We start from the raw sequence: 21,891 nt of genomic DNA, 5'->3' as shown, positions 1-21,891 counted from the left end.
CCAGTCTGTGACATCAAGCCCCGGGTCTGCGGCGGTGGGGTCCTTAGGGTTTAATTTGCTGAATGTGAATGATTACTAGAGTGATCAAACAAGCCTCCTGCCACTCTAAGCCGATTTATCCGTCTGTGGGAGTCAAGCCAGGCATCCTTAATATTGCCTCCGGACTTTACGGAGAAGAGAACCAGCCACGTGCCATGGTCAAGTGCACATGCGGGGTGCCAGCCAGAGCAGATCTGAGCGTCATCGGGGACATCTCTACAGTCCAGTGACAGATGGATGTCATGATAGTCCGTCTTCGATGGTACTCCGTATGTGGGAGTAATATCATCTGCAAGGTTGCCTATTCCGGACACGATACGATTACTAAGCACACCTGGTCATTACACTGGACGAAAATAAACGACAAGCTGCTAGACGGAGAAGAGGGAATTGAAGAAGTCAGAAATGCCATACTCAGCGGGATACTAGCTTAAGGATGGACATATACGTACTTCGTCGTTATATGCTCTATATCCTACTCTATGTAATTTGCTGCATACAAGTCCTGTAGCCCGCATACCATTAACTAGGTACCTCTATCCAGCCTGTACGTTGCATCAATCAATAATATATTTTACATGGTATTTGACCTGAGAAAGAAGTCAGAATATCAACATAACTGTTGTCAATATTCAACGGATATCCAGCACCGTAGCTCTCCTGCATTTCTCATGGCTATGATGTGACGGGACGATTCAGGGTCTAGTATGCGCTCGAATAAAGAGAAGACAAAGAAAGATCATGTGCACGATTTAATTAGTTGTCATATAAGTGGCTGAAAAGGAATGCCAGATCTGATACCGTTCTTTCTTTCTTTCTTTCCCTTCTTCCCGCGATAAGCGCTGCGTGGCGGCCATTTCATTCGATCTCGGGGGGCACCGTAGCGTCCACTGGTGGGTCAAGCTGTTAGATTTGTACTTCTCATATTAATATTCTCTAGATACTAGATACGTCTGAGATATCTCCTGTTGCAGTTCGCTAGGAAGGAAAGTAGTCACTGTGACAAGTCAGAAGCTGAATCCCTTATTCTTGGAATAGGTTGATATCAATATCTATCCTGCATAACTCATGAAATGCCATAGTTATACCAGTCTGCATAGAATAAGATAATATAACAGGGATAATCGACCTCCCAATCCAAAGGATTGTTATATACTACTGCACTTCCTAACAAAGTGACCTATTCTGTCGTTTCATAATTACCCCCTTATTAAAACTGTAGGAGATATTAATATTGTTTAACTACTGCAATCCTTTTGGACAGCTGTGCCTGAGTAAATACAACCCCATAAATGAGTACCCAGGCAGGTAGATTATGATGTATCTGCTCCTGCCTAGCATGAACCTGCCATGTCTACCTAGAGTCTAGAGCACATAGCTTTCGTTTTAGCTACTCCGTATTTACCTATCCACATGTGATTACTCTTTCTCGACCCCCATCATGTGACTCTGTCAGAGATTGAAGTACTCCGGAGTCGACCGACAGACGTATTATTTTTTTTTCTGTCCCTCGCGCGCCTGCCGATTGGATCAACTTTCTGCATGGTGCATGTGCAACATTTTACTTTAATACTTGCAGTTGGAATTCGTCGTTTAACAAAGGACCAGCGTCATTCCTTTCATTCCTTTCATTTTTTTTTACCTCTATCGTCTCCAGCCATGTCCTCTGGAGGAGCGAGAAGGAGTTTTCGGAACCAGCACCAACATTCTTGTCAGCTCCTGTCAGTAGGTCTGAGGGCGCTTTCCTCGCGTCTGAATTCATTGACCATTTGCAAAACCTTGAAAAAAATGCCACCTGTCGTCGATGTCGTCCATTTACACATCAGCAACCTACCGAACGATTCCTGCGCTGTAAATATTGAGTGGTGATGGTGAACCATCACTGTTCGTCTGGGCACGTCTCACATTGGCATTATTCACTCGACTTTCACGTACGAGTTCAAGGTCAACGCCCACACATGAAAAGGCGGCGGTTATCGAATGATGTCGACGGCGATGTCGACAGCGACGAACCCCCCAGCGCAAAGAAGAAACGTCGTCTGCGTCTGGTCCTGATCACCTCCCGGCTGAGCCCCCCGTTCTCGATTCCAGCCACCTACATCGTCAGTCGCGGCACGTCCAAGATTGCAGTCTGGGCGAGACAAAGGGCCCTTGGTCTTGGTCGATGTTCCCTCCGGAAAGCGGCCATCCTGAACCGGGTGCAGCGGAGAGCGCTTCAACTCAGAAACAGTTATCAACCGTGGCTGCAGCCATTCTTTCGGCGTTTCCTCCCCCATATTAATACGGTTGTTCTTCCTTCTTCCCTGTCGCAGCCGTCTTCGCCGAACGCTGTTGCGCCGCATCTCATATTTCCAGCTGGTTCTGCAGCCACCGTCGGGAATGAAAATCAAAATCTCCTTGTCTCATCCGGTTCGTCGAGTCAGAATAGTGAACAGCGTGGTTTTGACACCAGTCCATGGCAAACGCCCGCCGCTACTCACGATGCTGGTCCTGGCGGTGACAGCAGCAGCGGACCATTGTCTCCTCCAGGCCCGCCACGAAGACAGTATATTCCTCTCCAGCCGCGATCCCCATTGAGTCTCACAAACTATGACTACAGCGTATTCGACAACGAAGACGGCGGTAGCGACGGTGATGATGATGATCATGGGCACGAGCTGATCTACAGCGATTTCAACAACATCCTCCTCGAGCCGTCGGAGCCGGTTCTCGACGACCATGACTCGCTGGCTGCGTTTGACAGCTTGCTGTTCTGGAAGTGGACCCGCGAGGGAGAGGATCGACGGAGGAATGAGGAGGATCAATAAACAGCCATGATTCTGCGCATTCATTTGAATAGGACTTTTTTCACATTTATCTTATTGATTTTTTTTTACTTCATTCCACTTCACGTCAGTTCTGTGTACTGTACTGTACATACTATACTGAATACACGACGTTAATGGCACTGCATAACTAGGTGTCGAAGTTGCATGTTTTTATACGTACCAAACCTAAAAACACAAATGTCTTTCACTGAAAAGAATAGTTCTCAAACGACCGTTGCTGATGCTGCTACTACTGCTGCAGCAACTTCCTCGCACGATCCTTGGCAATATCACACATGGCCTAGTAAATGTACAAGAAAAAAAAAAGAGCGATTAACCGATTGTATCAGACAGCGAATTCATCGCAAGTCTAATTTTTTTTAAAAAAAATATTTAAGTAGTGTGGCATACCTGGATGTTATCTTCCACCTCCCGATCAAAGTCGCCGCGGTCAATACGACGGCGCATATCCTGCATGATGACGTCTCGGCCTCGACCGTTGACGAAAGTGCTGTATTAATTATCCAAGGAGGGACGGTGTTACTATGGAACTTCCTTTTTTTTCTTTTTTTGGGTGGTGGTTCCCAACATACACATATCTCAGTCCCGGATACTTCTCCTCGTATTCTTGATTTAATGCGCTCAGTTTGGTTGCTTGATCCTCAGCCCCCGCATTGTCGTTGTTAATATTCGCCTGCTCTCTCCTGCTCAGCTCACTCAATTGCGCTTGCGCAGCCGCTGAGGAAGCTCCCAGACGCGGGTGCGACCCCAGAATTCCGTACAGAACTTGCCTGTCTTGCGGCGAGTTGGCCGCGGAGAGGGCGGACAGACGGCCACCGACGGCGTCGACCAGGCTGTCGTACGAAGAGAAGGATTGGTTCGCTAGCACGGGGGTCATGAGCGTGTGCAGTTCGGGAGAGGGCTCGAAGAGGGTATCGAGGACTTGGAGTTGTTGGGCGATTGGGAGGGAGGAGAGGGTCGATATGGGTGGGAGAGTGGGGTTGGATGAAGACATGGTTGCTCTGTAGTATCTCTTTTCAAGAAAACAGTAGTTGCGAGAGTGAAATGTCGTAGAATGAATATTTGGAGTTATTTGGAGTTACTTCTTCAGTGTCTCATAGACGAGATCAATTCCATGGGAAAACAATGAGATTGATGATTGATATCATTATGGGTGTCCCGACGGTAAGTATCATACCCCTCCGCGTCGGGGTTCGCCGATACGGGCTTGCGGCAGAGCGAAGGAAACTCAAACTCAGCATAGTCAGCAGAACAACCAATTTGCTCTGAAGGAAAGCAGAAAAGTATACGTTTAAAGTGTATACTGTACGTGGGATATATAACTGACAAATTGTCTGTTCTCGACACTCGTGCCTGTACGGCTACAGCTTCGTCCAACGTCATAGAGGGGGTCCGAGTACGGGGATGCTTCCACCGGCTGGGGCAATCGTTTCCATCCATTCATTCGCAAATTCTTTTTTTTATTTGAACTCAATAACCCTTTCTTTTTTTCGAAGGATTAGATCTCAGACCCCACCAGCCATGCGAGTAATGGCTGAGACGTGAGACAAACTCAAGCACCCCCAGGCTAATCTAAAGCCAACCTTGGGAGAAGCTCACGGCTAACTCACTGGTGATACTGATGCAAGACATCGATCCGGGCAATCCTTGTCGAATCGAGCAAGGTTGGCAGCCTCCATCTCCGTAGTCTGTCCGCGTAGGCACGTCCCCGAGCCGTCTTGTGTGCCGTTTGCTGGCGCCGGGGACCAATTCGCGGGATCCAACTTTTTTTTGCAGGGCTAACTAAACATTCACGGCAGCGCGATTCCAAATCCCATCCCTTGACGTCGCCAGCATCCAGTATTTTTCGAGCTTGACGTTGCACAAGGCCAGCTCAGAATCTGCACGTCGTGTCGCGTCCGAAGCGCAGCAGTCAGCCGTGGTCCGGAATGCCGGGATCGCCCGTCAATAGGAGTCAGAACGATCGTACGGAGTAATGTGATCGGAGATTGGGCAGCAGATAGGCGGCAGGGATTGGCGTGGTGCGCGGGAAGAGATCTCGATGCACATTCTGGCCTCGTTTGGAGGAATGCTGTCATGCACGCTGCGTGTCCTGGTAATCCGGGATTCGGAAACGCAGCAAAAAAAATCATTATTAATGGTTCAACACTCGAAATGGAAGAACATCACACACCAGGAGGCCCTGCTGCCAGGGTCACATTCTGTAATTCGAACCTCTCTCCCAGATCTGCGAGAGGCATCAACCCTGGCGCTGCCTTTGGCCGCCACTCAGCGACTCCACAGGGGCCTGGAGCTGGCGGACACGAACGAGGATAACCTCAGGCGCCCACGCGAACTGCCTCGCTCGATCGCCGGCATCCCCACTGCCTCTGGCCAGTCACCGCGGCGGGCTTCTCATAGAACGTGGGCACTCGGTTGCCCTGGTGGGTGCTAACCCCTGACGCCTCGACACCGGCACGGAGTAAAAGGAGAGCCGCTGCGGCCACGGCTCTCATCGCCCGCTCCCAGCCTGCAGGGGCATGCACTGCCAGAGCACGCAGACGGCCTGGTCGAGCTGTCCGTGACTCTGCCAGACGCTCTCTGACTGTCTGAACGACTCCTGCAGTCCTGCTCTCCTGCGCTGTGCAGCACACAAACCAGCACCCTCCACGGCACTTTCTACGGCGAGTTTAGCGTCGTGCCCTGTGCTCGCGACCAACTAGCCGACCCCGACAGCCCCCCATCGACGTCTTTCGACTCTTTCTCTAAGAGTCGCAGCGTCTGCTCGTGCAGAGCTCCCTGCGTGTTTCTCCCCTCCAATGCAGCACCCGTCATGTCTCTCAATGGGTTAGATGATCCCTCTGTCATCGACGCCTACCAGACTGCCCTGGCCGAAGCGGGAGGATGGTGAGTGTGCCTGGCATCGAATTGCTGGTTTTGAAAGGGCCCCCCTAGATGCCCTGCCAAGGGAAATCCATGCTGACTGGCCTCTGCCTGCATTCAGGTTCCTCCTCAAATATGTATCTAGGGATGAAGTAGCGCTCCATGGCCGTGGCACCGGCGGCGTGCCTGACGTCCGCTCGTCCGTCAAGGCGTACGAAGAGAAGTCCCCGCTCTACGGTTTTCTGCAGTATCGAAGGAGAAAGGTCGTCTTGAAATATGTGCCCGACGGGATCTCGAGATTGATGCAAGGTGAGAGATTACCTCTGGTGGCATGCAGGACTGGCATGCTGCGAATGGGACTAGACCCGGGGCTGACGATCAAATACTTGTAGCACGCATCACCGTCCAGTTCCAATCGGTCCTCGACAAATTCACCCCCCAGGACACCGTTTTCACCTTTGCTGCGCCGTCGGACTTGACTCGAGAGCGCCTTGTCCTCCGCCTGCCTCCTGCATGCGGCCTCTGGTTCCATGACCTCTTCCACCAGTTCTCTCCGGCATCGCAGGTTAATGGAAATCGCCGAGGATGCGGAGGAAGGCGGCACCACTGACACCCAGGACCCGTCGTCATCGCCTTCCCAAACGGCCGAGAAGCGGAAAAGTCAGCTGTCGGAAGCGACTGCAGTTCCCCCCCGATCGCCGCCCAAGGACGTAGACGACACTGCCGCCGTCGTTGATGCTTTCCCCAGCCCGCCCCGGAACCATGCAGACTCGCACACGGACGCGGCTTCGGTCCATTCGTTGCCACAGAAGCATATCCTGGACCAACTCTCCCATGACACCTATGAGCCCCGCAAGTCGACTCAGTCCATGAGACCGTCCCTGCAGGACTTGGACCAAGCTCTACGTCCAAAGGTAAAACTGGGACCTCGACCTTCCGTCGACATCAATGGACGCCCCCGGACCGCAGGCAGCTTGTCCCGGAGTAAAGAAGAACGCCCCGTGGCTGCTCTGCCTGCTGGGGTTCGTTCGACGTCCTCTCGAAAGCCGCAGGGGGGCACGAGTCGACCCAAGTCCCAGCCTGACGGAGCCGCGCCTACGCTCGCTTCTCTCAGAAATGCCCCTCCGATCCCTAATCTCCTGATCCCGCCCCCTACTATCTCAATTCCCAAGCCGCAATTGTCACCAGGCGCGAAGTCGATGACGGCGGTGCCGTCCTCAGGAATGACACCTGAAAAGCAGCGGTTGATGAAAGCACTGGAGCTGAGAAAGAAACAAATGGAGAAGCGGACACAGGAATTGCAGAGGAAGCAGGACCAACTGCAGCTGGCTGGCGAACAGGCTACGGCGGACATCAGTGAAAATAAAGAGAACATCGACCACACGCAGGAGACGAAGACGCAGAAGAACGACGACGACCACGTCGATATTGAAACAGCACATCCTGAGCAGTCGCTCTCACAGTCGCAGCCAGTTGCTGAGATTGCTTTGGACCCCGACAAGGACCCGAAACCCCCATCCCCCAAGCCCGACTCCGGGGTGGATGTGATGGTTACCGACCCGGATACTACTTCGCATCCGACGGAGACGTCCGCCAGTACAGAATCGAAGAATCCAAAAGATGCCCAGAAGGAGCACAGTGATGGCCCAATTGGTCAGGATGACAAAGATGCCCACGGAGGATCCTCGGAGAATGCTGATCACTCTTCGAAACCGTCAGAATTACCAGAATCAGCGCAGCAGCAGCAGCAGCAGCAGCAGCAGGGGGCAGACATCCCCGAAGTATCTGTTGAATCCATTCCTTTGCCAGACTCGCCCCCTGAGGGCTCTCGAGCAAGCTCTGTAGCGGGAGAGGAGTCGACCACCGGCAACACGACCAAGGATGCGGGAGAGCGGAAGAAGCGCCCAAGCCTTCTAGAACCCATCCATGTCCCGGGCCCCGACTTCTCGGACGAGGATAACCTTCTTTCGGATGATTCCTTCATGGAAGAGCTAAAATCCGCCACGGTGCAGGAGGCCAAGCCAGTATCGGTTGGGAAATCCTCGTTGTCGCCCAACGGAGAGTCACAGACGCCTCTCGAAGCGTGGAAGAATTCTCGTTCTGTCTCGAATCCAGCCGCTGGAGGAAGTGACATCCAGGCATTACCTGCTGGTGGAAGATCGGTTTCTGCGTCCTTTACCCCCCAGCAGGCTAAACCGGTCCCCGTGCTTGTGGCCAAGAAAGTCAACGTCTCTTCTGGCATCTCGAAGCGTATCAAAGCTCTGGAAATGTTTTCAAACAGTCGCGAAACCACCTCGAGTTCTGCCCCGAGTCTTCCTGCAGGCTCTTCGACGCAGTCCTCGTCTCCCTTCGAGAAGTTCCGCAAGCGTGCTTCTATATCGAGCGGAGGTCCTCCCCCCACAATTGCAGGTTCGAAATCCACGACACACGTTACACCCTCGCCTTCGCCAGAACCATCCTCCAAGACTGGGACCGTCAATAGCAACGACTCCCACACACGGAGCAAGAGAAATTCAGTGTCTGTGACTGCCCGCATTGTCCGCGATGGGAATGCTCCGCCTACGGACGCGAATGCCAATCCCTCTGAACAAGCCGCGCTCAACCTGCAGCGTAGCCCGCTGACTGTGGAACGCGAGTCTTCGGACGCACTCTCTCCTCCGACCGCTTCTAATACTGATCAACGCAGCTCGTCAGTATCACCAGGAGGTTCAAGACGCAACTCTATTGCTCTCACCCTTACTCGTTCCGAGAGCAGATCCTCTTCGCGGTCCAAGGCGGATGACCTGGCTTCACCACAGGAGGAAAAGAAGGAGTCGCGCACGTCCCGACTCATGCGTCGCATGTCCTCTCTTACGTCCAGTCCGCGCAGAAGCGTGACCAGTCCACCCCCCAAGTCACATTTGAAGGAGGAGGTTCGGGCGTCCCCCGAGAAGGAGGAGAAACAGCGCCCAGAACCACCAAAGGCTGTCGACATTGGTGAAGTGAACGTGCAATTCCCAGATACCTTGCTGTGGAAGCGAAGATTCCTGCGCATCGACAATCAGGGGTATCTAGTCTTGACACCGAGCAATGTTGACTCCAGCACCCGCAATATCGTCAAACGCTATCATCTTTCAGAGTTCAAGACACCGTGCCTCCCCGACGAAGATCGACAAGAACTCCCGAACAGCATCTTGTTGGACTTCCGGGATGGCAGTACGCTCCAGTGTGCCTGCGAGTCGAGGCAAGGGCAGGCCGCTATACTACAGAGTAAGTACCATCCATCTCCTTTGCAGGTATCTGGATCAAAACTGATGATTAATTCCTAGCTCTCGTTGAAGCACACGCCGCGTACCAAACAATAGAGTAGTAATACGTGTCTAAGCACGAGCGGGTTGTTGTTGTTGCGAATACTCGACGTCATTGATTTGAACTGTCGTTTAAGTTTTTTCGTTTTGGATTTTTCTGTCTGTCTGTCTGCATGCATTTTCAGTGGTTATACCCCGGCACCCAAAAAGGTTTCATTTGTTGTATTCTCATATTGTGTGTCTATTCTAATTTCCCCTTTTTTTACACCTTCCCTTCTCAGCGGCCTTTTCTTCGACCGTTTCATGAGAACCATGATTTTATGAGTCGTTTTACTTTTTGATCCTGGGGGTCAACTGTTCTCTCGCAAGCCTGCCCACAACTTTCTGCTGTCGTTCATTTTATCGACTTTGGCTTCACTCACTACCTTTTTTCTTTTTCTCCTCACCTTTTTTTACATTTACAGTTTAATAATGTACATTTTCCTACTTTTGACAGTCCCTGCAGCTTCTTTTTTTTTTCCTCTATTCCTTTCCAACCAGGCTCTCTGTCTTTTCATCGCCTGGTACTGCTCTCTCCTATTGCGGATTTCGGTTTTTCTAGAGTGGTCAGTGGTCTCTCCATGCCAAAGGGAGCAAGTTTCCCGGTATAGGTCAGGTCTCCCCTTTAGAATCCAGATTGTCAGTCATTCCTTCGGAGCTTCCTTGTTGTATTGTTCTAGAAAAGATGTATTTACATAATTTGCTATTTTTTTGTGCGTTTCGGTTAGGGGTGGCCCAGGCCCAGTTCTAGAAGGGAGCTATCCGGTGTCTATCTAAATAGAAAGCGTTGAATTTTTTTTTTTGTTTTCGGGGAAAGATTTAAAAAAAATTAATTCTACATTCTATCACGGATTATTATTCATTATTATTAATTATTAATTAACTGTACACGAAGCTAGCTGGGTTTCTGTTTTCCGGGCGATTGGCTCCGTTGCTGTTTCTTTTGCCACTGCTCGAGAAATCGTCGTACCTTGGGCCCCCAGAATTCCTCTCCGCGCTCGAGGTCTTCGTATTCCAGGACCTTGTCCGGCGAGAGCTCGAATTCCCCCTGTCGGGATCGGACCAATGCGCTCATCAGGCCGCAGCTTCCCACTGCTTTGCCCAGATCGTGCGCAAGCGAGCGGACGTAGAAGCCAGAGGAGACGGTCAGGGTGAGTTTGACGGCTGGAGGGTTTCCAGCTGGTTGTTTCTTATCTGGCGATTCTTCTGTACCTTCTTCTGTTGTGGTTGTAGGTTCGTGAGTCCCAGCTGGGGTGGGTTCCCCTTCGTCAGTGGCCTTAAGACGTTTAGTTGATGGCGGGGCGTCCTTTCCTTCGCCTTCTTCTTCGGCTGGAGGAGGCGGTGATTTGCGTTTCAACGAGGACTCTTCTGCCAATTGAGCTTCTTCCGCCGATGCGAGCGGTACTGAAGCGTCCTTCTCCAGCATCTTCTCCGCGACTTCCTTCTCGTCCGCGGCCACTTCTTGCTCGGGCCACTTCCACTCGTGTGTCCCGGGTTCATACCATTCTAGAATCCGTAAATCGTGGACCTCCACCGGCCGCGACTTGATCTCGACGGGCGGCTCTTTGCCTTCACGGGCGTATTCATACAGTTTCTTTCCCTGGACCCTCAGCGCAGAGAAGATGGGCGGCCGCTGCATGATCTTGCCGCGAAACTGCTCCAATGCCTTCTCCACAACGTCGCGCGTGACGTGTTCGTACGGCGCACGCCGCACGATCCGGCCCAGCCGGTCGTACGTATCCGTCTCCGCCCCGAACAGGACCACCGTCTCGTACGTCTTGGTGCAGTTGAGGAAGTTTTGCAGGTCCTTGGTGCCTTTCCCCACGCCGGCGATTAGCACCCCCGTCGCCATGGGGTCCAATGTCCCTCCGTGGCCGATTTTCACCTCGATCGGCTTGTGTCGCTTGCGATGGCGCTTCCAGTTGCTGTCCTGCGCTCGTCGGTGGCGCTCATCCTCTATCCACGGTCTGAACAGTTTCGATGGGTTGAAATGCTTCTGAAGGTGTCGGAGGACATCGGCTGAGGTGACGCCTTGGGGTTTATGGACGGCTGTCGCGTGGAGTTTTGGCTGTCATTAGCTTGATCAAAACTGCAGAAGAGCAAAAGGTATGGAGAGATACAGGTAGTTCTTACCAAATACGCCCTCGTATATCCTTTCTCCATCCATAGTTCTGCGAAACAGTTTCAAGCTTCGCTTTAAGAAGCCCATCAAGACTGTGGGCGCGAGGGGAACGCAAGTCGACTGCAGGCAGGTAGAAAAAGGCTGGTGGTGTATAATACCCAATTTGGTATATCTCAGTGCAACGCTAGCTGATTCCAGAAGAACTGAATGTCCTCATTGACAATGAGGCAGCTAGATAGTAAGTACTACGGAGTAAGCAGGTCTAGAAGTCCGCTCTCCGCAGTCTTTTTTTCCTGCTGCGGGCCGTAATTTTTAGTATCGGGGGTTGGTAATCCACTGGAAATAATACCGACGTCAAGATCAGACCGGAAAGCCAACCGACGCGTGCAGCCCATCACATTCCCATCATTCATTTCATTCATTCAGCTTCAGCCCTTTTTCTCCATCTTTTCTTCTCTACCCCTATCTTTCCTCTTGTACAGTCCTTCCGCGCAAGTCCCAACATGCTGCCTCCGAACAAGTCATGACGTCGCGAGAAGAGCAGGTCCTGGCCGCCAGAGATCCATCCGTCGAGGACGAGAACGAATGGGAGGAATTCAGCCTGACGGACGTCAAGATCCTTATCCCCGGCAAATCGCGCTATGCAAACCTCCTCACGGCCTCGCCGGACAACCCTGTCCGGGTCATTGGGAATCTGGATGAGGTGGAGGAGGAGCAGGCTTCATTAGGTATGTCCTCTCCCTTGGTGTGCGTGGATCGTTTCTGGGGCCCCCTGCAGCTGACGATATTCGCGCGCAGTCCTCGACCCTGACTACCTCTCGAAACGGATCGTCATCGAAAACGTCACTCACTACGCCTACGGTCAGCATGCTGACGGAGAGATTGGCATCTGGGTGGCCGGTCAGGCAGGATGGTATTCCATCGTCCCTGCGAAGGGCTATCGGCCAATGTACAATGACATGGTAGAGGCCATTGACCTGTTGTATTTCCTGGTCGACAGACACCAACGACGACGGCGGAAGCGTCGAACCTGGGACCCGAGTTTTGAGTATCTGTGCGAGGAGGTGGGCTGTTCTCTTCCTCTTTCTTGAATCCCATGACTGACGTTTGTTCTATTTTTTTTTCATCAGTATGTCGCGCACACCCACGGAATTTGTGAAGATGCCGACGATTCGGCCGAGGTCTTCTACAAGCATCACAGTTTTCTACTCTCTCAGATGATCCAAGGGAGGGAAGACGTACAGTGGACGGAAACCACCATATTCAAGCATCTCGCGGAGAAATTTCCCGTTCGTTTTACCTTTGACTCCCGTTGTGTGGGGATGTTCGGCTGCTAAAATTCAGTCTAGGAGGAATATGAACGATTAAAGGCATTGCATGAGCCACCAGCGGAGGAGGCTGCTAATAGAAGTGCGACTACGGAGGCTGAATCCGTTGACAGGGACGCGGTTGCGAAGGCGCAGGCGGATACCATATTTAACATCATTACAGAACTGAAGGAAGCAGGAGCACTAGCCAAGCGTCAATTGAACGTCGACCTTGTCGCAAGCACCCTTCATGGCCGATACGAGATGGATACCGAAGACTATGCGCGGGCTCTCATCGCCGTCAGAGCAGAAATGCTCATCGAGATGATGGACCAGCAGAAAACTTCGAGTTTTGACTGGTCCCGGAAGGCGATCTACCGGGAGCTAAAGAGCGCAGCAGAGAACAACGAGACGCGAGACGTGGCCATCACCCCGTTGCGTCCCCGGGCAGCCATGGAAGATGATGACAGCTCTGAGCATGACAGCGATCATGAAGATCATCCCCGGGTGCGGCGGCGACGAGTGCGCAAGTCCGTCCTGCGGCCGAAGCTCAGTTCGGTGTCGGCGAAGCAGGCCGGCAAGCAGGCAGGCAAACAGGCACGTAGCTCGACGACGACGCAGGAACTGGAAATGTCGGAAGACAGCGAAGCAAACGAAGACCTCGATACGCCGAGCAAGTCTCGTGGCCATGAGCTCATCCGCGAGCCGCCCCCATCATCGGCGAGCATCAATGGACGGGCACGGTCGATTCTGTCGGACTCGGACTCCACCGCCATTCGGAAGACGCCATTGCAAGAGACTCTTCAGTCGGGGAACATCTCTAATAATAATAATAATAATTCAGTGGCGCAGCATTCCCAGTCGGCATTGGAGCGGACAACCAACACCGAGAATCTGCCCGGCGACACATGGATATGTTCTGTGCAGGGATGCGGCAAAGTCGTGCACAAAGCGAGCTCGAAACGGTCCAAGGAGCTCATCCACGACCACACCCTGATGCATGCGGACGACACCCAGACGAGACTCGACCTGGTGTTTGCCGAAAAGCGGCTCAACGTGAACGTCGGTGTTGAGCACCTCGTGAACCGGATTCGTGAGATTGGTGCCCTGGAGGGCGTCACTGCGGATGGGGACACTGCTGCCAAACGCATTCGTCGGTGAATCCGTCACCACTGTCAGCATGCTACTCTACTACTGCTGCTGCTACTGCTGCTCCTATTACTACCTTGACGGGTCGCTGGACTACTGTATTCCGCCGGGTCATTGCGCGGAGGACGGATAAGACTATTATCCGCATTTAACATACTCCGTAGGAGACAGGACAGGAGTCCCACCCAGTTCGCTCGACCCATGTATTATTACTACACACAGTTGCATGCCCGGATATAGGCATTGAGGTTGGGTACGTTCCATCAATCAATCAATTTGTCAATTTAACGTATCTGTTGGTTGCTTACTCTAGTTTCCCCTGGACAGAAATTATCTGATTGGATTGGATTATGGATTGTGGATCGGATCGGATTGGATTGGCGATGATTGATTGATGATCATCACGAGATACCCTTTATAGTAACCAATATCATACAATACCAAGTTTATTATTTACCTATTTACCTATCTATCTATCTATTGTTCCTTGTGTTGTGTTGTGTCACCCAGACCAAAACGGGCCTGACCCTGACATTGATAAATAAGAATACGAATAAAGAAGAATTAGGGCATTGCTACCAGCTAGCTTTCTAGCTTTCTAGCTTACTAGCTAGGTAGGTAACTGTTTATCAGGATCTGCTCGCTCGCTTGCTCGATTAGTCCCATCCAAGTCTAACCAAGTCCAAATCCAGTCCAAGTCCAAGGAAAGAAGCAAGACAACTACCTAGTTGTCCTAACTCCTGAGGACCCTTCCTTCCTTCCTTGCAAGAAAGGAATTCATACCGACCATCTGAGTATTTCTGGGAGGAAGTCAGCAAGAAAACAAGCAAGTCAGCAAGACTGTGTTTCTACCGCAGGATCAGGATCATCAACACAACACCACTGGTGTCGACTAACCGACTAACTGACTGACTGACTGACTGAATGAGGGACTGAATGAGGGACTACGAGTGAGGAGCGAATTGATCGATTCGATGCTGTACTATGTATGTACTGTACATACACAGGTTACATACCTATACAGGAAAAAATATGGAATTTTCTTTTTTTAAAAAAAAAGGAGAGAGAGAGGGAGGAATGAAATTGCTATTTCCCTGAGTATTCATTTATTTCAAATGAAAAAAAAAAGTCAACAAAAGAACGAACAAATACAATCTTCCTATAGCACAGTCAGAAAAGTAGTAGTAACCTTAACCTTGACTATATGTATAAGGATATCTATCTATATATCAAAAAAAGGGAGAAAAGGAAAGAGGAAAGAAATAAATAAATAAAGTCAACATTTATTTTTTATATTCACACTGTCGCGAATCCTACTATGTTATACATTACAGAACAACACCCATGCCCTAATTTTTTTTTAATAAAATCTACTTATTCATCGCCTTCCGCCGACTCTTCCCCGGTCTTTTTCGCCTTCTTCTTCGCGCTGCTACTACCGCCCTTCATCTTCTTCACTGAAAACCCGCTCAGATCGCCCGAGGAGATGGCGTCGCCGCTCTTTGCGTACCGCTTCTTCCCGCCAAAGCCGTACTTTTCGTTCTTCTTCCGGCGTTTCGCGGAGGGCCCGCCTGTCTTGTTGTTGGCGGCGTTCTTCTTTTCTGCCTTGTGGGCCTCTTCGATGGCGACGTCGAAGAGGTCTTCGTCTTCTGTTGGGCCGGATTGCTGCTCGGCTTTTCGTTCTGTAGAAATCATACGTTAGTGATTGGGTCGGACAGCGAGATAATATGTAGGCAGGCAGGCAGGCAGGTAGGCAGGTAGAACGTACTTCTCTTCAAACTGTTGATCTTCTCCAACGTCTCCTTCTTCTCCTTCTGCCGCTGCTGCAGCTTCGCAATCTGCACCTGCTTGCCAAACTTCTTGAGCTCGCGCTGCCGACGAGCTTCTGCCGCGGCTTTCTTCGCTGCAGCCTCCTCGTAGAGCTTCTGCTTGATCTTGTTCATGTGCTCGTCGGTCTTGACCATCTCGGCAAAGTAGTCGCCCGGACGGGAGAACGGGATGCCTTCCTTTATGAGCAGCCGGCGCCCGTCCACGGCGGCCGCCTGGCAGACTTTGTAGAACTCGAGTTCGCGCTGCAGATCATCGTTCGGGTCGGGCACGTTGATCGGCTCGGAGGACACGAGGGAATTGTGCTCGGAGAAGGGCGTCTGCGGTGTGATGAAGGAAATGCGCTTGATGGAGGCGTTGATGGCAGCGGAGTTGTTGATGGTGAGGCGTTGGTGCGGTATTACGTCCTGTGTCTCGTCTTCGGAGAGGTCTGACAGGGGAATGTCTTCGTCTTCTTCTTCTTCGCTGTCCTTGTTTTCATTCTCTCCTTCACCTTCCTTACTTTCATTCTCGCCGTCTGACTCTCCATCTTCCTCTGATTCGGACCCCGACTCTGACTCCGACTCTGACTCGTCCGACTGGTCTTTTTCGCTATTGGCCTCGACGCCATTCGTTTCAGCGGCTGTCCCGTCTGTGGACTTCTTCTTTTCATTCAATTCCTGAGAACCAGCAAGGGTAAGTCATGTGGTTGTCTTTTTTTTTCCACAAGGGCCTTGAATGTCTGTCGCACTCACCTCTTGCTCTTCATGCTCCTCATTCTCCTTCTCATCTTGCGACTTGGCCTTCTTCGCCGCTTTCCTCTTCTCTGCGGCCTTGGCCAATTTCTTCTGGCGTTCTTTTTCGTAGTCGCGGCCCTTGTGGGCGTCGAGAGCTAAGAGCAATTTGCTCTTTTTGACCATGTCTTCGCGAACGGATTTGCGATCTCAAAACTGATTTCTTTTTAAAACAGAAAAAAAAATACAAGGCAGAAATTCTTAAAAAAAAATCCAGAATATGGGCACAATGCTAGAATAATTCGATAGTAACAGCGCTGTTGAATAAATCAATTCCACCGTCAAAGCCAAGCCAAGCCATGGAATTTTTTGGCCGAGCACCTGCCTACTGCGCCCGCGAACGGGACTATGCTCGATGGGGCTTGGCGTGTGGACGGGCGATAAGAATGGCCGCTAGTCTGGAAAGGAAAGGGCCGTGCTTATCGGGCGGGATTCCGGGGAAAATATTAATCCTAAGTCGGGTCAGGTCTCCTAGGTAGTCCTAGTGGTGGAACCGCTGACATCGAAGTCGATCAAGAAGACAAGAAGACGAAGCAAAAGCAGCAGGGATTGATTCGTTTCTCAGAGTCAAAACTAACGAGGATTTTAATTTCATTTTCTTTTCTTCCTTCTCTAGATTCATTGTACAGCCATGTCAACAGAGAACAAGGAAAACACCAACGCCACAGGACCGTCTCTGCAGTCACAGGTATAGCACTGACTCTGATTTTCTTTTCTCGTCTTTCATTCCCATGCTGTCGGATAAAAAAAGAGATAGAGAAAGAAAAGGCAAATGAAGGCCTCAGGGATAGTTATATGGCAACCTAGCTCTATCCTCTCATATCATGTGATTCCTATACTATATCTTATAATTGCAGAAAGAAATAGTAAAAACAGCAAGCTGACAGCCGAAACACAGAACCAGAACACTTCCACCGCTACTCCCACCGACACAGGAGCCGGCGCGCAAGAACTGGCCGCCGCCGTAGACGACCTCCTCGATCAGCTGCAGCACAAGTTCGACAAGGTGTCGACGGAGATTTTCGGGAAGTGTGAGTATTCACCACCTCCTTATCTCCATAGACAGAAAAAGAAAGACAGTTCTTAGACAGCATTTGTTTCATACTGTCGTTGTAGGAATTTTGGCTAATCTGTTTCAATCAACAATAAATAGTGGATGACATGGCCCGACGCCTCGACGAGCTCGAGGCTTCTCTGACCGTGGCAGAAGAAACGGCTGCGGCTGCGACTGCGAAGAGCTAGCTGATGACTTAAAAAAAAATAGAACTCGAGTGCTACATGTGTTTTTTCTTTATGCTTTTTACAAGATTTTGTCAGTTGGGATATCCATCCATTGCATGATTACGTATCATTTGCGATTGACTGCGTCGTGTTGTATGTACTAGTGGTACCTGCTGGTTTTTTTATGATACCAAGTCTTATCTGTCCTTGTTCGTGACGTTGTGTTGACATTTTTGAAATTGTCGAATAATCCGTGTATTTATTTATTTTATTATTTCTAGTGAACTTCCATTGAATGATATACGTGGAATGAGACGACAAGCTTCGCATTCCCATCCCACAAATCCAGCCTTCCACATGGTATCATTCCCCCTCTTCCGCAGACCAGAAACTGCTTACTATACAGGTAACAAGCCAGACGTTAGATAGGACCTGCCATCTCTCTCCCAGATGAGTGACACTCATGTCATCAACGATCATGTGTCATACACATAATTGTACATGGATAGTAGGTAACACCGTAGTAAACCGTCTACAGTTCGTCCTTCTTGCCCTCCTCGGCCTTGCTGTCCTCCTCGGCCTTCTCACCCAAGAACTGGCGGAGAATGTTGCTGCGCGAGACCAGGTCGTCCGCCTTCTCCGGGGCCAGACCGCCCTTCTCCAGGATCTTCTTGAGGCGGTTAAACTCCTTCTCGACATACTCGGCGTTGTCGTTCAGTTTCTCGGTGACCTTGATGTAGTACTGGGCGTACTGGTCCTGCAGATTCTTGGCCGCCTTCTTTATCTCATCCGAGAGCTTGGAAAAGCTCTTGTTCGGCAAGTGCTTGGCCACAATCGAGTCCAGGGTCGGGATCGTGCCCGCCTTGTCGTCGAGTCCACCGCCGGGCAGTCGGTGTGTGCCAGTCTTGGAGTTCACAAACTCAACGAATTCCTTCTCAGTGCGTCCGCCTTCGTAGGGAACAGGGTCCTTGGAACCCTTGGGGAAGAACTTGATCGTCGGGTAGCCGGTGACGCCCTGCTCCTTGGCAAGAGCCTTGGAGTTCTCCGCTTCACAGTCAACCTTGGCGATCACGACGTCCGGGTCCCGGACAAAGTCATTGGCAACGTCCTCCCAAGTAGGCGCCAATCTCTTGCAGTCTGCAACCAGCAGTACCCACCGTCAGTCCCACATATTGTCTCCGACCACTGGGGGAAAAAGCTCAACTTACGTCCACACCAAGGGGCCGTGAAAGCAACCAACACGTGCTTGTCGCCGCCAACGACCTTGGGGAAGGAAGAATCGTCCAGCATCTGAACATTGCTGGGCTCCTTCTTCACACCCTTGGGCCGGATACCGGTCTTCTCCGTGACAAAGGCCGACAGGCTCTCCAGATCCCGACCGCCGCTGTATTCAATCGGCGTGTCGCTCTTGCCGTCGAAGAACTTGATCGTCGGGAATCCCTGCACACCGTACTTCTTGCCGATCGAGCGGTGCTCATCCGCATCCAGCTTGGCGATCGTCACCTTGTCCGAGGCGTGGGCGAAGGCTTGGGCGAGCTCCTCATACACGGGGGCGAGATTCTTGCAGTGGCCGCACCAGGGAGCGAAGAACTCGACCAGAGTCGGCTTTCCGGATTTGAGAACGACCTTGTCGAAATTCGAGGGGATCAAATCGACGACAGCAGAGCCGGCATTGACAATGCCGACAAGCAGAGCGAGGCAGCTCACAAGCAAGAAGCTCCAGCGAGCCATTGTTTAGAGTGTCGCACCAGCGACAAACAAACAAATCTATGCAAAAGATAAACCGAGAAGGAGGGGGGAAAGAGAAAAACTAGAAATTGAAAGTTGTGCCGGCCACTGGAAAAAAAATCTGGAATCCAAAAAAGAAGCCTCGAATTGAGGAATGTGAAAGGGGGTTGTGGTCTTTCACAAGAAGAGGACAGCAAGACGAGCTCTGGAGTTTAAGCAACGTTGCCCGTTCGCCACAGGCCGATCCCGTCTTTGGTTATCGGCGATAGGCCACTTGTTCTCCACCAGATGGCCAACCAGCATCGTGCTGCGAATAATATTGCAGCAAGCATAGCGTACTTTTCTGGTTATTTATCAATCAATTCTCCTACGGTTGCGTTTTACAAGACTTATTAATCCTACGATGAAATTGCAGATGTGGAATTCCCACATGTGCAGTCATATCCTTTTTTTTTATTGTTTACTAATACATGGCTTGCAGGTATCCCGCTTCAGTGCTGACAAACTGCACGCGCATTGCGTGAGGTGACATTGTCTATGTCTTATCAGAAATCGCAACACCTGCCCTGCCGGCATGATAGCGATAGTTTGTAGATTTGTCAAAAGCTGGTCCTGCGGACCTCCATCACCGTCTCTCAGCCAGCCACTTGTTCGCATCCTCCCATAGTTTCGCGTCCTTGAACTCTTTGCCGGCGCTCTGCGTCCCCTTGTAGATCTGATGGACAAATCAGCGATTGCTTGGAAAGACAATGACGACCATCGACTTACCGCATCCCACAACTGGAACGCTGAATCGAGGTTGGCAGTAAAGCTCTCGCTGTGCTGAAACCATTCCTTGCCCTTCGACTTCACCTCAGCCCGGGCCTCCGCCGACGTCGGGTTGTTCTGATGGAGAAGGTCGTCCAAGTAGGTGCGGACTGCAATACCAAGACCGCAATCATTGTCGTTAATGAAAGGAAGCCTGGGGGATGAATTGAGTAACGATCCACTTGCGTCAACGATGCTTCCCACTTACTTGACGCTCATCTCAGTCAAGCTGGTAATTTCCCGATCCGCTTCTCCGCTGAGAAGCAACCCAGCCAAGACCACTTCAATCAAATCCCTCAAGGTAGAGCGGACAGCAGAGACCAGGGATCGGAAGGAAAGAAGCTGTCTGCTGAGCGGTCCTGAATAGCCGATATTCTTGTGGCGAAGTTTCCCAATGCACGCGACTCGCGAAATCAATAGATTATAAGTCTTTTCCTCGTCTGAAAGAGAAATTTTAGTTTGTTTCCAGGCAGTCTGGGACCATGGGAACTCTACCTGTGCCTCTCATCGGACCGCCTGAGATGTGTGAGAACCAGTCCTTCGGGCCTAAGATGCCCAAACGAAGCAGTTCGATAGCGAGAAAGGCGGGTTCTTCCAAATTCGAAGCGGGATCGAGCACGGAGAGCGCCTGCTCAAGACATGTGCCCCAGGCAGTAAGCTGGTGCTTCTCATCCACATATCCACGAAGCTGCAGGAACCTCCAGAAGACATTGGAGAGAATGTCATCTTGCGACGACAGCGGCTGTAACTGTCAGAGATGGCCCCATTAAAAAAAAATAAACGGCTATTATTAGGGCAATGGACCACATACAGGCGCATCTTTGCCGGCGAAGGACTTGGAAACAAAATCTGAATCCTTCAGGCACTGAGTAGCAAATTTGAACGAAGCGCGAGGGGTCTGTTATACGACGAAAAAGTTAGTAAGATTCTGATTTCAAGGACGGGTGATCGAACCTGAAGCTTCTTCAACCCCTCAGGGAGTTGTTCGCTTTTGATTTTCCAGCTCTGAACAGTTTCCTTGACGGAAGGTAAGGTCTTGAGGTTGATAGATCGATCGGTGCTGTCATCGAACCAGGTGCGCACGTTGATCACTTTGGTCTGGTAGAATCGATGAAGCGAGTTGGAGAGCAGGCAGATGGCTTGGGTGCGAATAGGCGTGAGAAGATCGCTCGTAAGATGGCGGTAGATTTCAGAATCTTCGACACCTAGAGGCAGGGGCACCACCACCTCGCCTGAGGTCAAATAGTTAGGGATATTGGGACCCAGAACTCCCTTGGACAAGTAGAAGTAAAGCTCCTCGGGCAATCGTTGTCCAATCAATTCGTGCATGTCGGACGGTGCGTGTTCTTGATCCATCGGACCGACCTTGCCGTCAATGTCGATGAAAACATGGTGTTTCACGGTCATGTAAGCTCGCTTGTAGCGGTCAAGATACTGCAGCTCCTGCACTCTGCGATCCTCTTCGAACTGAGCGCACAGGGTGAGCGCACTCCGCCCCGCCCCATTGAACATGGCCAATGCATCGCGAATGTTCAGAGTCTTCCCAGGGTATGCGGGGTTCTCGAACGGCGGGAATGTGCGGAGGAAGCTTGAGCCCAGAAGCAGGCCAAAGTCCAGGAACTGCTCACTGGACAGCCTCCCGAGATCATCCTGGCAAGCTTGTTTGGTGATCCAGAAGAATTGAGACGACTCCAAGTCGATTCTCGTAATGAGCTTCTCAACGTCGAAAAGGAGAATGTCGGAGGATCCAAACACGGCGTCTATCAGCTGCTGCGGGCCCTTCTCCAAATATGCTAGTTGAGCTGCAGCACTGTAGGGAGCGACCATGAAGGCTACCCCATTCTCGAAGAGGATCCTCTGTAAGAAGCGGTAGAGCTCTTCGGGTTTGGGAGTGCCTAGACC

General features: G+C 51.2%; 8 protein-coding genes across 8 annotated transcripts; 3 read left to right on the top strand and 5 right to left on the bottom strand.

The window, feature by feature from the left end:
* Nucleotides 1-1,600: 1,600 nt before the first annotated feature.
* T310_7410 (uncharacterized protein) lies at nt 1,601-3,861 on the bottom strand (the record flags this gene model as incomplete). The annotated part of the gene is made up of 8 exons (XM_013469798.1): nt 1,601-1,817; nt 1,874-1,963; nt 2,053-2,282; nt 2,520-2,896; nt 2,960-2,994; nt 3,028-3,032; nt 3,258-3,357; nt 3,440-3,861. The coding sequence occupies 8 exons, from the start codon at nt 3,859-3,861 to the stop codon at nt 1,601-1,603; spliced, it is 1,476 nt and encodes a 491-aa protein (XP_013325252.1).
* A 1,818-nt stretch (nt 3,862-5,679) lies between these two features.
* Nucleotides 5,680-9,078, top strand: T310_7409 (GPI-anchored cell surface glycoprotein; the record flags this gene model as incomplete). Its single annotated transcript, XM_013469797.1, has 5 exons — nt 5,680-5,753; nt 5,851-6,038; nt 6,122-6,254; nt 6,295-8,978; nt 9,038-9,078. 5 exons carry the CDS (start codon nt 5,680-5,682, stop codon nt 9,076-9,078), a joined length of 3,120 nt encoding a protein of 1,039 aa, XP_013325251.1.
* Nucleotides 9,079-9,828: 750 nt separating this feature from the next.
* Nucleotides 9,829-11,222, bottom strand: T310_7408 (Pseudouridylate synthase; the record flags this gene model as incomplete). Its single annotated transcript, XM_013469796.1, has 3 exons — nt 9,829-9,897; nt 10,026-11,104; nt 11,189-11,222. The coding sequence occupies 3 exons, from the start codon at nt 11,220-11,222 to the stop codon at nt 9,829-9,831; spliced, it is 1,182 nt and encodes a 393-aa protein (XP_013325250.1).
* A 177-nt stretch (nt 11,223-11,399) lies between these two features.
* T310_7407 (uncharacterized protein) lies at nt 11,400-13,645 on the top strand (the record flags this gene model as incomplete). The annotated part of the gene is made up of 4 exons (XM_013469795.1): nt 11,400-11,415; nt 11,660-11,905; nt 11,976-12,241; nt 12,527-13,645. 4 exons carry the CDS (start codon nt 11,400-11,402, stop codon nt 13,643-13,645), a joined length of 1,647 nt encoding a protein of 548 aa, XP_013325249.1.
* Nucleotides 13,646-15,007: 1,362 nt separating this feature from the next.
* Nucleotides 15,008-16,359, bottom strand: T310_7406 (rRNA processing protein (Ebp2); the record flags this gene model as incomplete). The annotated part of the gene is made up of 3 exons (XM_013469794.1): nt 15,008-15,315; nt 15,402-16,119; nt 16,195-16,359. The coding sequence occupies 3 exons, from the start codon at nt 16,357-16,359 to the stop codon at nt 15,008-15,010; spliced, it is 1,191 nt and encodes a 396-aa protein (XP_013325248.1).
* Nucleotides 16,360-16,619: 260 nt separating this feature from the next.
* T310_7405 (uncharacterized protein) lies at nt 16,620-17,475 on the top strand (the record flags this gene model as incomplete). Its single annotated transcript, XM_013469793.1, has 4 exons — nt 16,620-16,708; nt 16,863-16,921; nt 17,091-17,264; nt 17,387-17,475. 4 exons carry the CDS (start codon nt 16,620-16,622, stop codon nt 17,473-17,475), a joined length of 411 nt encoding a protein of 136 aa, XP_013325247.1.
* A 511-nt stretch (nt 17,476-17,986) lies between these two features.
* Nucleotides 17,987-19,185, bottom strand: T310_7404 (Protein disulfide-isomerase; the record flags this gene model as incomplete). The annotated part of the gene is made up of 2 exons (XM_013469792.1): nt 17,987-18,591; nt 18,663-19,185. The coding sequence occupies 2 exons, from the start codon at nt 19,183-19,185 to the stop codon at nt 17,987-17,989; spliced, it is 1,128 nt and encodes a 375-aa protein (XP_013325246.1).
* A 622-nt stretch (nt 19,186-19,807) lies between these two features.
* T310_7403 (uncharacterized protein) lies at nt 19,808-21,891 on the bottom strand (the record flags this gene model as incomplete). The annotated part of the gene is made up of 6 exons (XM_013469791.1): nt 19,808-19,897; nt 19,951-20,143; nt 20,198-20,429; nt 20,485-20,731; nt 20,801-20,887; nt 20,944-21,891. Coding segments are annotated over 6 exons (1,797 nt in total), but the record flags the coding sequence as incomplete, so codon positions are not given.

This window comes from Rasamsonia emersonii (genome assembly GCF_000968595.1).
Source record: "Rasamsonia emersonii CBS 393.64 chromosome Unknown ctg1118621760537, whole genome shotgun sequence".
NCBI lineage: Eukaryota > Fungi > Ascomycota > Eurotiomycetes > Eurotiales > Trichocomaceae > Rasamsonia > Rasamsonia emersonii.
Note: the sequence above shows the minus strand (reverse complement) of the source record. Positions and strands in the feature narration are given on the sequence as shown.